General features: G+C 38.5%; 1 protein-coding gene across 1 annotated transcript in view; it reads left to right on the top strand.

Annotated features, from left to right (window-relative positions):
- Window positions 1-14,405, top strand: part of ME1 (malic enzyme 1) — a 239,696-nt gene that overhangs the window by 85,683 nt on the left and 139,608 nt on the right. The window contains exons 4-5 of the mRNA XM_062186425.1: window positions 949-1,024; window positions 11,553-11,714. Coding sequence (XP_062042409.1) covers window positions 949-1,024; window positions 11,553-11,714 — 238 coding nt within the window. The remainder of the gene's footprint in view (window positions 1-948; window positions 1,025-11,552; window positions 11,715-14,405) is intronic.

Genomic DNA, 14,405 nt, shown 5'->3' with positions numbered 1-14,405 from the left:
AGACAGAAATAGATCCTACAGTCTGCTGGTTCACCCTCCAAATGGCTGCAGTGGCCCATACTGGCCAGGATGAAGCCTTGAGCTAGGAACCCCATCTTGATTTCCTGCATGGTGATAGGGACCCAAGCATTTGGGTTGTCACCTGCTGCCTTCCCAGCTGCATTAGCAGGAAGCTAGATCAGAATTAGAGCAGCCAGGACTTGAACCAACACTCAGATATGGGTTGCTGGTATCTCAAGCAATGTCTTAATTCACTGTACAATAATAATAGCCCCATAATTTTTAGTTACTTGTTAAACTAGGTAGTGGGGGAGTACGGCAGATAATGTTAAAGATTTCAGTTGAGAGTCTGACACTAAAAAAGAATTACAAGCATGAACGAAGGCTGCAAATCAAAGAATCAAGTTCTGTGTGAAAGAATTGCTCAACATAAGGCACTTAGAACATAATCTCTAATGCATATTCTTTCCTTGGCTCTGTAACAGTGTCAGAAATGCCTGTTTACCTATATTACATGTTGTTTTCAAAGTGCTTTTATGTATATTATTTAATGAAAGATTATAAATGCATCTATGAATGGAGTTGAGAATGCCATTTAAGTTCTCTGTGTATAAGATAGTAAATATTTCTTTAATTAAAATATTTAATAAAATAATAAAGCTGTCTTTATAAGGAAAGTTAAAAAATTCATGGGAAATATCTGTATGAATTTCAAAAGGTCTTTGTGCCAAAATATACTTATCTTTTTGAAGCACCCTTGTTAAGTGGATGTCCATATGTTGTTTCAGGTAATTTGATTCCTACCACTTATTTATGGAAGCAATTTTCACTGGTTTGATAAAAATGGAGATATATTCAATACATTTTAAAAAACATTTTAAATGTTCATGATAGTTTGTCAGGTATGCAGGAAATTAAGAATACTCCTTTTTTTTTTTTTCCTGTCAGAGGCCTTTTTATCAGTATCCATGACCGAGGTCATATTGCTTCAATTCTGAATGCATGGCCAGAAGATGTCATCAAAGTAAGTTGTCAAGTTTCTTCATTATGGTAAATTTGTTCTCTTTTCTGTTCTCTAAAGCCATTTAAAACATATTGACAGTTGTTGTGTTCAATAGCTTTTCAAGTGAATATCACTTAATTTATATCCCTTTGAATTCTGCACCATGGACTACTTTTATTCTGATGCCATCTTGATACCCCTTATTTTTATCTAATTTCTTAGTATTACTTTATTCATTATAAATGATTATATATAGATATATATACATGTATGTGAAACATCTAGTATCACTGCAATTTCTCTAAGCAAACTCCATTATCATATCTGCTGAGTTTAATTATCCTGTAAGTGAAATCCAAGGAGACAAACAAATCTATTAAGTTACTTATTTTATCATTATGACTTTATGGAGTGCATTTAATTTTCTCTGTGTGAGCTAATAAAAATAGAAGTAATTATAGTACCTGACATTTGGTAGCTTTCTGTGAGGCACTTTACATGGCTTAACTCCTAGGATTATCATGCTAAATTCATAAGGAAGAAAGGCACAGATGGATTATACAGTAGTGCATGGCTGGTGCATGTAGGCCCCAGAGCCTTAGAGCCCTGCTCTTTTTTTTTTTTTTTTTTTTTGACAGGCAGAGTTAGACAGTGAGAGAGAGAGAGAGAGAGAGAGAGAGAGAGAGAAAGGTCTTCCTTTTTCCATTGGTTCACCCTCCAGGTGGCCGCTACAGCCGGTGTGTTGCAGCCAGTGCGCCGCGCCATGCTGCGCTGATCTGAAGCCAGGAGCCAGGTGCTTCCTCCTGGTCTCCCATGCGGGTACAGGGCCCAAGCACTTGGGCCATCCTCCACTGCCTTCCCGGGCCACAGCAGAGAGCTGGACTGGAAGAGAAGCAACCGGGACAGAATCTGGCTCCCCAACCGGGACTAGAACCCGGGGTGCCGGCGGCACAGGCGGAGGATTAGCCTAGTGAGCCGCAGCGCCGGCCTAGAGCCCTGCTCTTAAGCACAGTGCTGTGCCATCTTCTGTGTCCGAGGGAGGTGAGATGTACTTGGCTCTCTGTTTTCTTTGTTGGGTACACAGCCACTCTAAGATGTCTTTTGAAACTAAGATAGGATAACTCATTGTCTTTTGGTAGTCCAGAAGCACTTCAGTTATTACTTCTGAAATGTGATTCTTTTAATTATCTTGTCTATTTGAACATTTGTGGCTAGAATTGATTAATTTGCCTCTCTAAGGCTCATGTGAAGGAAATTTCTAAAATAAAAAAAATTTTTTTTAAATTGCTAGTCTTTCCAGTTTTTTCACTTTCCCTATCTATAGTTGCCCTGTACTTTTCTTCCATAACTAGAGTGTTCTAGATGCTTCGTAGGACCTAACCTAAGAAATGTGCTAGTTCAATAAAGTAGTGTGTCAGCATCTAAGGAGGGTATTTATATTTTGGCCAGAATTTTAGAGAAGATTTTAAGAATCTACCAGTTGATAAAAGAAATAGTTCTGGAGTAAAGAGTTCTAATCAACATCCCTATAATATCAGCTAGTCAATTAACAGTCATTTTTATTCTTGTTTCTTCAACTAGCTAATTTCTGCATATGTGACTTCATTAACTCCCTGTGTTTTTCCTTTGGACTCTCAATATTGGGCTGTCAGTGATATTCTTGACCCTAACCGTGTCCATGTTTATTTAAAAAGCTTAACAGAGTGTCTGGGACATAGTAGGAACTTAATAAATGGAAGCTATTGATTATAATAGAATATTGAAGCATACTGAGCTATAATGGAATACTGAAAATACATGTGAAAATACATGTATTACAAAGACAATCAATTAGTAGATAATATATAAACTATGTGGTATTGTGTCATAATCATTCGACAGAGAGTATCATTCACAGAAGACTGGAAAAGTGGAGAAAACTTTTCCAGCAAAGTTGGAACTTAAATATAACCTTTGCTCATTAGAGAGAAGATACTTTCCTAAGAATGGAACATATGACTGTAGGTATCAAGTTCAGGAAGAAAATGGTGTGTTCTTAGCCAATAAAGAAACTGGTTGGCCTGACCAAAGCTGAGTGCTAGTATTGTGATGTAGTCAAATTAAAGAAGAGGTGACAAGATTATTTTAAAATGCCTTATAATTCAAAAAGAGTGATTTAAACTTGACAGAGTGTCTCTCTTTAAACCATGGGGCCGTTCTCTGAGGGAATCCTCTGTTTTTACTTAGAATTGGTTAAGAGGGAATGCTTGGAACCCACAGATACAGAAGGCCAGCTAGTAGGAGAAGAGATGGGAGATATGCAGGCTTGATCCAAGAATCCTGCAGTTCAGAGAGGAGGATAAGCTATAGTCACACTGTACCAGACCAATCTCTAGCCAAGCCCTTATGGGTAGGAATCCTAAAGAAAGGCATCTTCAAATAAAAGAGAAAACATAAACTGAGGATGCAAATCCAAATGGCTTGACCTTTCTCTCCCCGTTCAGGCTGAAGTGCAGAGTGAGGATGAGAGTCAGGAGAACAAACCAACAAGCAAAGCCAATTAGTTGCAGGATAACAGAATGGACTCAACTGAATTCCAAGTCAGAGAAGGAATGAGTTGAGAGGTCTTCCAGATTTTGGAAAGTAAGAGAGAATAAGACTTATGAAAGCTAGATCTAAGTTTAGAAAATGTAAAACAATCAGTAAAAATTTTATAAATCTAAAAACTGAAAAAATTAGCCTTCATTTCCAGAAGGGCCCATTGAATACCAAGCAGAATTAGTAAAAATAAATAAATAAACCAGACACTGACACATTGACACATCCTATTGAAAATTTGGAACTTCACAATAAAGCGAATTTCCCAAGTAGGGGTAAGATTACCTAGATTAGCAATAGATTGTCAAAGGAAATGGAGCAGTTCTCTACTCAGCAAAATTATAAATCAAGAACAGAAAAAAATTGCTTTCAGATATTCTTCTGTATGGAGAATTACTCAAGGTTGAAGTTACCAAAACAAAAATAAGTCCAAGAAAGAAAGACATAAGCTATGAGGAAAAGTGATCAATGACACCAGTCCAAATAATTTTTAATAATGGGGATGAAAAGCTTAAGACAGTTGTTAATGCTATTCCTAATAAAGGATTATATTAAAAATAAAAAAATAGAGTTTCAAATTAAGCAAGAAAATGATGTTATGTAAATAATATTTGCAGATGATTCATGTAGAATGGCTACTAGAGAGCAGGAAAAGCAAGAATTCAGCTTTCAGGTTGGCTGCAAGAGAAGTGTAGGCCCTGGGAAAGGAGAAGAAAAAGTGAAGACAGGACACATGGAGGGTGTCTATGTGTTCAGAACAGCCCTGTCTATTTCATATAGGAAGTTTCTGGTCAGAGGTCCAAGGTGGATGAATAGGGAAGACATGCTGATTCTGACCACAGGAAGATAACAGAAGAAAAGGGGAGGATTACATTCCCAGGGACAGAGAGAATTTTGTAGTAGAAAATTCCTTCAGCAGAAGTCAGCTTGTGAAGAGCCCTGGCAGCTCTGCCAAGAGTTGGATCACTGGAAATGGACCTGCCCTGGAGTCAAAGGATGCCCAGATCAGAGCCACAGATCTTATTGGCTCTAAGCTGAAAAGCCCTTCACTCAGCCCAACTTCCAAAGTGACCACCGCAGCTGAGGGGACGGCCAAGTAGGGTCAGCAACATTGAAGGCAGAACTGTAAATTTCTTGTTAGAGATGCCACCTGCCTTTACCTGGCCAGCTCTCCTCCCAGGCCAGCTAAGTAATGAAAGTCAACAGAGTGCCTTCCCCTAGGAGGTTCACATCTCCCTTAGGATATACCCCATGTGAAGAGGTAGATAGGTCTGGACCTCTTAACTTACAAGGCTGAAAGCCCAACAGATTATTATCAAGCCCCTTCTATCAGGTTCTATTTGCCTGTCAATCAGAAAACTTAATTGTAGCTTAGACAGCACCTTTCTTAGCTCCTCTAATAATGACTCTGTCCTTTGTTCTAGACCCTGTCTAGCGCACTTGGGCCTCATTCCTTTGTAATCATAACCTCTACTCTACCACCAATGGCTCTACTCCCATCCTGTGTGTACTGATGGTCCTCTTCCCCACTTAATGCTGTATAATTGTTCAAAATTTCTCTACAGACAAACCCCTCTACCAACAAAAGATGAGTGACTTTTCTCCCAGTCTTGGCTGGAATCAGCTTTCCAGTCTGTTGGGTGTTCCCCAATAAACCCTTTCCCTTAAAAAAAAAAAGAGGGAGGTGCCTTTCTCTGAAGGGAGGAGAGAACTTCCACTTTGACTATGACCTTGTCTAAATATGATCAGAGTTGGCAAATTCGGAAGGCTTCCATAGCCTTGGCAACTCATGACGAGAGCCTAGGGTACTTACTGGCGCCATAAACTAGAGTGTCAATTTGTTGGGTCAACAACAGGAGTCACTGTGCACCTGCTCCTCATGTGGGATCTCTGTCCTTAATGTGCTGTACATTGTGATTTAATGCTTTAACTAGTACTCAAACAGTATGTTTCACTTTGTGTTTCTATGTGGGTGCAAACTGTTGAAATCTTCACTTAATATATACTAAATTGATCTTCTGTATATAAAGAGAATTGAAAATGAATCTTGATGTGAATGGAAGGGGAGAGGGAGCGGTAAAGGGGAGGGTTGTGGGTGGGAGGGAAGTTATGGGGGAGGAGCCATTGTAATCCTTAAGCTGTACTTTGGAAATTTATATTCATTAAATAAAAGTTAAAAAAAAAAAGAAAATTCTACAAGAAGAGAGATACTTTGGAGCAGTGGGGACAGCACAATCACGCAGTAGCAAGCAGGGCACTGCCACCAGCCACTCCTGCAACTGGTGACTGGAGGGGCCTCCATCTTCTTGGAGCAAGGCACCTGGCAACCAGCAGGGAGGAAACACCATCTGAGGAAGGCAAGTAGAGGCTGCTGTGACGTAAGCATGACTGGGAGTTTTTATTGTGGAATAAATCCGTGGTCCCCACTGACTTTGAGTCTGGCCTGTAGGACTACTGGGGAGAAGGGTGCCCACTTAGACCCATGAAGTGCTCCCTCCCCTCTCTTCATTCTTTTAAGGTGTCTGGACTTGACCCCCACAGTGGAGCACCAACCAATCTCTATTGATTAGGTAGCTGACTCCGGAAGCACAATGACTCTTTCTGTGGATGGGAGGCTTGTAGGGCTGAGAGGGGAATCTCCTGTTCCCTGTGACTGTGGGAAACCTGTGCCTTGGGACTTTGGAATTTAGTGACAGCTATAGGGTGTGCGATGGGGTGTGGCTGGGTCTTTGAGCAACCTCTGTGTCTGGCTTCAGAGGATCAGAGTTCAGTGCTCATAGTGAGGAGCTCACAGATCCTTTGTGTGGGTTATGCACCTGCATGGGTAAGGTGCCTAGGCAATGTAGGCTGGCACCATGGTTCACTTGGTTAATCCTCTGCCTGCGGTGCCAGCATCCCATATAGGTGCCGGGTTATAGTCCCAGTTGCTCCTCCATAGTGGCTTAACCAGTTTGCATTCCCACCAACAGTGGGTTAGTGTCCCTTTTTCCCCACATCCTCACCTGCATTTACTGTTTTTTGTCATCTCTATGAGAGCCAATTTAACTGGCGTGAGGTGAAACCTCTTTGTGGTTTTGATTTGCATTGCCCTGATGGCTAGGAATCCAAGCATTTTTTCATGTGTCTGTGGCCATTTGAGTTTCCTCTTTTGAAAAATTGCTGTTCAAGTCCTTTGCCCATTTCTTAACTGTATTGTTATTTTGCAGTTGTTGAGTTTCTTGAGCTCTTTATGGATTCTGGGTGTTAATCCTTTATCAGTTGCACGCTCTACAAATATTTTCTCCCATTCTGTTTGTTCCCTCTTCACTTTGCTAAGTGTTTCCTTTGTAGTGCAGAGCCTCTTAACTTGATAAAATCCCGTTTGTCAATTTTGGCTGTGATGGCCTGTGCTTCTGCGGTGTTTTCCAAGAAGTCCTTGTCTATGCCAATGTCTTGCAGAGTTTCCCCAATGTTCTCCTCTAGTAATTTGATAGTATCAGATTATAGATTTAGATGCTTGAACCATTTTGAATGGATTTTTGTGTCAGGTGTAAGGCAGGAGGGGTCTTGTTTCATACTTCTGCATGGAGAGATCCAGTTTTCCCAGCACCACTTGTTGAAGTGACTGCCTTTCTCCAGGGGTTGATTTTAGCTCCTTTGTCAAAGTTTAGTTGGTTGTAGATGCATAGATTGATTTCTGGAGTTTTCTTCTGTTCAGTTGTTCTACACCTCTGTTTTTATGCCAGTATCAGGATGTTTTGATTATAACTGCCTTACAGTATGTCTTGAAAGCTGATATTGTGATGCTTCCAGCTTTGTTTTTGTTGTTTAAGATAGCTTTAGGTATTTGGGGTCTCTTGTGTTTACATATGAATTTTAGCATCATTTTTTCTACATCTTAGAATTATGTTGTTTTTTTGTTTGAGATTGCATTCAATCTATAAATTACTTTAAGTAATAGAAGCATTTTGACGATACTATTTCAATCCACAAACATTGATGATTTTTTACATTTTTGTGTCTTCTGTTTCTTTCTTTAGTGTTTTGTAATTTTCATTGTAGACAAATTTCACTTACTTCGTTAAATTTATTTAAGATATTTAAATTTTTTGTAGCTATTGTGAATGGGACTTATCTTACAAGTTCTTTTTCAGCCATCACATGAGAATGCAGTTTGCATATAATTCTATTGATTTTTAAAAAAAATTTTTTGACAGGCAGAGTAGACAGAGAGACAGAGAATGTCTTCCTTTTCTGTTGGTTCACCCCCCAAATGGCTGCTATGGCTGGTGTGCTGTGCCAATCTGAAGCCAGGAGCCAGGTTCTTCCTCCTGGTCTCCCATGTGGGTGCAGGGCCCAAGCACTTGGGCCATCTTCGACTGCCTTCCCGGGCCACAGCAGAGAGCTAAACTGGAAGAGGAGCAACCAGGACAGGATCCGGCACCCCAACAGGGACTAGAACCCCGGATGCCGGTGCCACAGGTGGAGGATTAGCCAAGTGAGCTGCGGCACTGGCTATATTGATTTTTGTATGTTACTTTTATATCCTACCACTTTGCCAAACTCCTATATGAGTTCCAGTAGTCTCTTAGTGGATCCTTTTGGTTCCCCTATGTATGGAATCTTGTCATCTGCAAACAGGAGTAATTTAACTTCCTCCTTTCCAATTTATATCCTTTGATTTTTTTTTTCTTGCCTAGAGGCTCTGGCTCAAGCTTCCAGGGCTATATTGAATAGCAATGGTGAGAGTAGGCATCCTTGTCTGCTTCTGGATCTTAGTGGAAATGCTTCCAAATTTCTCCATTCAATAAGATGCTGGCTGTGAGTTTGTCATAAATTTCCTTGATTGTGTTGATGGATATTCCTTCTATAACTAATTTGTTTAATGTTTTCATCATGAAAAGATGCTGCATTTTATCAAATGCTTTCTTCTGCATCTGTTGAAATAATCATATGATTTTTATTCTTCAGTTTGTTGATGTAATGTATCTCATTGATTGATTTCTGTATGTTAAACTGTCCCTGAATACTAGGGATGAATCCCACTTTGTCTGGTGAAGATCTTTCTGATGTGTTGTTGGATTCTATTCTATTCTAGTATTTTGTTGAGGATTTTTGCATCAGTGTTCATAGGACATAGTGGTCTATAGTTTTCCTTCTTTGTTGTATCTTTTTCTGGTTTTGGAATAAGGTGACGCTGGTTTCCTAGAAGGAGTTTTCTCCCTTTCAATATTTTTAAATATCATGAGAAGAAATGAAATTAATTCAGGCATGTATTTACTTAATATATATGCTTTCAAAATAAATGAAATTATGTGCTATTTTAAACATCTTTTTATAGAAGCTTGAAACTTATGAAATTTACAACAATCAATTCTTTGGTTTTAATTACCTTCACTGAAATCTGGAAAGCATCATATAAATTGTTCAGGTATCATCTAACTTCATGACAATGTTATTTTTCTTATAAAATATATCATAAAAATATTTAAGTATAGCCAGGCCATTTGGACTTTCCCTGTGTAGGGAGCACATTCACAAAAGTATGGATATGAATGATGTATATAAGCACTTCTATTCATAGTAAAGCAGCAAATAAAACCATGTTTATTAAATGTACATTTGAAAACTTGACTTCAACTTAAGAAACAACATTATAGTCATCTGTAGTATTTGTTTATTTTTCTGTCTTAAATTGGAGCTAAGTTAATACAGTAGTATCAGGTTTCCTCTTCAAACAACATAGCATACTGAACCATTGAAATTAGATATGGAAAATATTCCAAAGATGAGCTATGTGGAATATACACAAATAATTTTCACTTACCTCTCAACTGTGGGTACGTTTAAGTGCATTTTCAAGAGCTGTATAGCATAAGTGAAAAGGAAATTAAAGAAAAAGTATAACTTTTAAATGTATGGTATAATATTGTCATTGTACTAGGAATTAACATATCCAAGTTATGGTTTTTAAATACTAACCAATGACTTTAGGGAAATTATTTTCATTCTATAATATCCAGTTTCCTTACTATGAAGTAAGAATGGTGGACTGAATATACTCTAGAATCTTCTTTCTTTCTAAAATGTTGGCTGTAGGGGAAGATGTTTGGTATATTGGTTAAGATACCACTTTGAGATACCTGCATCCATATCTGAGTACTTGGGTTTGAGTCCCTTTCTGCTGCTGAGCCAGCTTCCTTCTAATGCATCTTGGGAGGTAACAAGTGATGGCTCAAGTACTTGGACACCTGAGATCCACATGGAATACCCAGATTGAGTTCTGGAATCCTGACTTCAGCCTGGTTCAGCCCCAGCTGTTGTGAATATCTGGGGAATGAACCAGGAGATGGAAGATATTTCTCTTTTTCTGTCTGTCTCTTTGGCTTTCAAATAGTATGAAAATAATGAAATAATTTTTTTTTAAAAATGTTGGTTCTGTACATTAGTTCTGATAATAATAATAGTAGCAATAATAACTTCTTTTAAAGATTTATTTATTTATTTGAAAGGCAGAGTTCCAGAGAAGCAGAGGCAGAGAGAAAGAGGTCTTCCATCCTCTGGTTTACTTCCCAAATGGCTGCAACACCCAGAGCTGGGCTGATCTGAAGCCAGAAGCCAGGGGCTTCTTCTGGGTCACCCATGTGGGTACAGGGCCCAAGGACTTGGGCCATCTTCTACTGCTTTCTCAGACCATAAAAGAGAGCTGGATCGAAAGTGAAGCAGCCAGGACTCAAACTGGCACCCATACAGGATGCTGGCTCTACAGGCAGTGGCTTTACCTTCTATGCTCCAGTGCTGGTCCCTAATTATACATTTTAAAAGAATTTGTAATGTTCCAGGTACAGTGATAAGTTTTTTATATTTAGTTATTTTGTTTTATGGTGTCATAGATTTATTCAGTTGATTAATATTAATATTCATTGTTTACTATGTGCCAAATACTGTGCTAGGTTCTGGTGTACAGCAGTGAGCAAAACAGAGCTGATTCCTAGTTTTATATAGCTATGCTTAAAAGCACATTGAGTATTCTAATTTTACAAATAAAAAACAGAAGCTTAAATTCATTGCTTTATCCAGGGTCAAATAACTGAAAAGGTTCCAAGGTTCCATGGGTATGATGACTGTAGCAGTTTGTGAAATTTCTTATAGCCTGTATTTCTGAGATTGGTTCTGCTTAAATTCATATAATGGCCATAATTCACAGAGTAAAGATATTAGATAAATTAATTCCAATTATGATATTACATTACATAGAATAGAATCTTCATATGATTAAAACATACCCTTCATAAATATTCACAGTGATTAGAAATAACTAAACAAAATTCCTTAAGTCTAGTGGAAGATTATCAGGCAAGAAGTAGCACACTGTGTGGGCATGTTTTAAAGGTGGTAGAAAAATATGCCAATAAATAAATAAAATTTAAAAAAAGAAAAATATGCCAAGTGATTATAGGCGTTAAAGACAATGTGTTAAAATTATTGTGGAAAATAGGAGGTTGGTGCCAGGATGCATCAACTAACAGAGAGCATTTAGAGGCAGAATTATAGCCTTAGTCCAGTCAAATTTAACGAGGAGCACTCTTGTAATTGTACTCAAAGTGGATTTGACTAGTCTCAAAGGTGTCCTAAGGTTATCTTGGGTTCCAAGTTTGAGCTCATTTTTCTTTACTTTTCTCACTTGTACCTCTTTATGGAAGTTAAATTGTTTGGGTTGTTTCAATCTATATACATTTTCCTTTCTTTTGAAAAATAGCCTCATTAAGTATATATTTATTTTTACATGTTTCGAATGTGTATAAAAATCAAATTTGTTTCTTCTCTCCATTCTTCCACAGTAATGATCATAAAATATTTTGCATGTATATACAAGTTAAGTTTTTAACAGCTTAATATTTGATATGTGTATCAACTTCAGAAATAGAGGCAAATTGTTTCTGAGAATTTGTAAAATCTATTAACGGGTCTTTCTCTTTTCTTTTTCTTCTAGGCTATTGTGGTGACTGACGGAGAGCGTATTCTTGGCTTGGGAGACCTGGGTTGTAATGGCATGGGCATCCCTGTGGGTAAATTGGCTCTATATACAGCTTGTGGAGGGCTGAATCCTCAAGAATGTCTGCCTGTCATTCTGGATGTGGGCACAGAAAATGAGGTAAACAATTTAAGTCCTTTTGATGGCTCCATACCTTAAATCCAGCATTAATTTTTTTTTTTTTTACAGGCAGAGTGGACAGTGAGAGAGAGAGAGAGAGACAGGGAGAAAGGTCTTCCTTTACCGTTGGTTCACCCTCCAATGGCCACCGCGGCCGGCACACTGCGCTGGTCTGAAGCCAGGAGCCAGGTGCTTCTCCTGGTCTCCCATGCAGGTGCAGGGCCCAAGGACTTGGGCCATCCTCCACTGCACTCCTGGGCCACAGCAGAGAGCTGGCCTGGAAGAGGGGCAACCGGGACAGAATCCAGTGCCCCGACCGGGACTAGAACCTGGTGTGCCGGCGCCGCTAGGCAGAGGATTAGCCTATTGAGCTGCGGTGCCAGCCAAATCTAGCATTAATTCTTTCAATTTGAGCTTATTGCAGGAATTTTATCAAATTCACTTTTTTGTTTGGCTTTCCCTCCCTCTCTCCTCAGATCTACCCCACAATTATTCTTTTTGTTCTCTAAGCTGCTCTTTATGATGTGATTTACCTTCTATCAGCTTCCTTAGTGTCTTTTAATGCTTAGTGTATGTTAATGCTTTGATGAGTATTTACACCATTATTACATGTCTTCAGTTGATAAACATTTGGGTTGATTCCATGTCTTTGCTATTGTGAATTGAGCTGCAATAAACATTTAGGTACCGAAAGCTCTGTCATATGCTGATTTCATTTCCCTTGGGTAGATTCCCTGGAGTTGGATGGCTGGGTCATATGGTAGGTATATATCCAAGTTTCTGAAGTATCTCCATACTGTTCCATAGTGGCTTTACCAGCTTACATTCCAACCAACAATGGGTAAGGGTACCTTTTTCCCCACATCCTCACCAGCATTTGTTGTTTGTTGATTTCCATATGAGAGCCATACTATCTGGGGTGAGGTGAAACCTCATTGTGCTTTTGATTTGCATTTCCCTGATGGCTAGTGACCCTGAACATTTTTTCATGTGTCTGCTGGCCATTTGGATTTCTTCTTTTGAAAAATGTCTGTTCAAGTCCTTTGCCCATTTCGTAACTGGATTGTTTGTTTTGTTGTTGTTGAATTTCTTGATCTCTTTATATATTCTGATTATTATACCTTTATCAGTTGTGTAGTTTGCAAGTATTTTCTCCCATTCTCTTGGTTACCTCTTCACTTTGCTGATTGTTTTTTGCACCCACTGTTCATTCAGGAGCATGTTGTTCAGTCTCCATGTATTTGCATAAGATCTGGGGATTCCTGAGTTGTTGATTATCAGCTTCATTCCACTGTGGTCAGAGAATACCCATGGTATGATCTCGATATTTTGAATTTGCTGAAACTTGCTTTATGACCCCACATGTGGTCGGTCAATCCTAGACAAAGGTCCATGCACTGGTGAGAAGAATGTGTATTCTTTGGCTGTAGGGTGGAAAGCTTTGTAGATATCTCTTAGGTCCATTTGGTCTGTAGTGTTGATTAACACTTCTGTTTCCTTGCTGATTTTCTGTGTGGTTGATCTGTCCATTGCTGAAAGTGGAGTATTGAAATCCCTCATTACTATTGTATTTCTCTTCCTTTTGTATAGCCAGGTGTCCTGTAATTAGGTACATATATGTTTATAATAGTCACATCTTCCTTTTGAATTGATCCCTTAATCATTATGCAGTGCCCTTCTTTGTCTCTCTTAATAATGGTTTTTGTGCTAAAGTATATTTTGTGTGATATTAGAATGGCTATACCAGCTCTTTTTTTGTTTCTAGTAGCATGGATTATCTTTTTCCATCCTTTTGCTTTCAGTCTGCATATATCTTTGTTGGTAAGATGTGTTTCTTGTAGGGAACAAATAGATGGGTTTTCTTTTTTAATTCATTCAGCCAGTCTGTGTCTTTTAACTGGTGAGTTGAGACCATTTACATTCAGGGTAACTATTGTTAAGTAACAACTAGGCCTTGCTGTATTTCTGTTAGTAGTTCTATTTTTCACTTTGAGTTTTCATTGTACTTTTACTGGGCTGTTTTCTGCCTTCACCTTCTTTTGTGGTGATGTTCCATTTTCTGTTTTTCTGGGTGTAGCACATCTCTGAGCATCTTGTAGGGCTATACAAGTAGTTAAAATTCTTTCAATTTTTGTTTGTTATGGAAGATCTTTATTTCATCTTCATTCATAAATGAGAACTTTGCCTGATACAGTATTCTGGGTTGACAATTTTTCTCTAAGGACTTGGAATATATCTCACCATTCTCTCCCAGCCTGTAGAGTTTCTGATGAGCAATCTGCTGTGAGTCTAATGGGGGTTCCTCTGAATGTGATCAGGTATTTCTCATGCACATTTTAGAATCTTTGTGTTTTATTGTGGAGAGTTTTACTACAATGTGTCATGGTGAAGGTCTTTTTTGGTCATGTCTAATGGTAGTTCTGTGTGTTTCATGTACTTGGATGTCCCTGTCTTTTCCCAAATTGAGGAAGTTTTCTGTTATTATTTCATTAAAAAGGCCTTCAAATCCTTTGTCTCTTTCCACACCATCAGGAACTCCTAACACCCATATGTTGGGTTGATTGATAGTATCTTATAGAACTCCTTTTGGTCTGACTGTGTAATTTCCAGACATTTGTTTTCTAGTTCTGATATTCTTTCTTCTGTTTCACATACTCTATTGTTAATATTTTCCACTGCATTTTTAATTTT

Source organism: Lepus europaeus, chromosome 3 (genome assembly GCF_033115175.1).
Source record: "Lepus europaeus isolate LE1 chromosome 3, mLepTim1.pri, whole genome shotgun sequence".
Lineage (NCBI taxonomy): Eukaryota > Metazoa > Chordata > Mammalia > Lagomorpha > Leporidae > Lepus > Lepus europaeus.
This window is presented reverse-complemented; position numbering and strand designations above follow the sequence as displayed.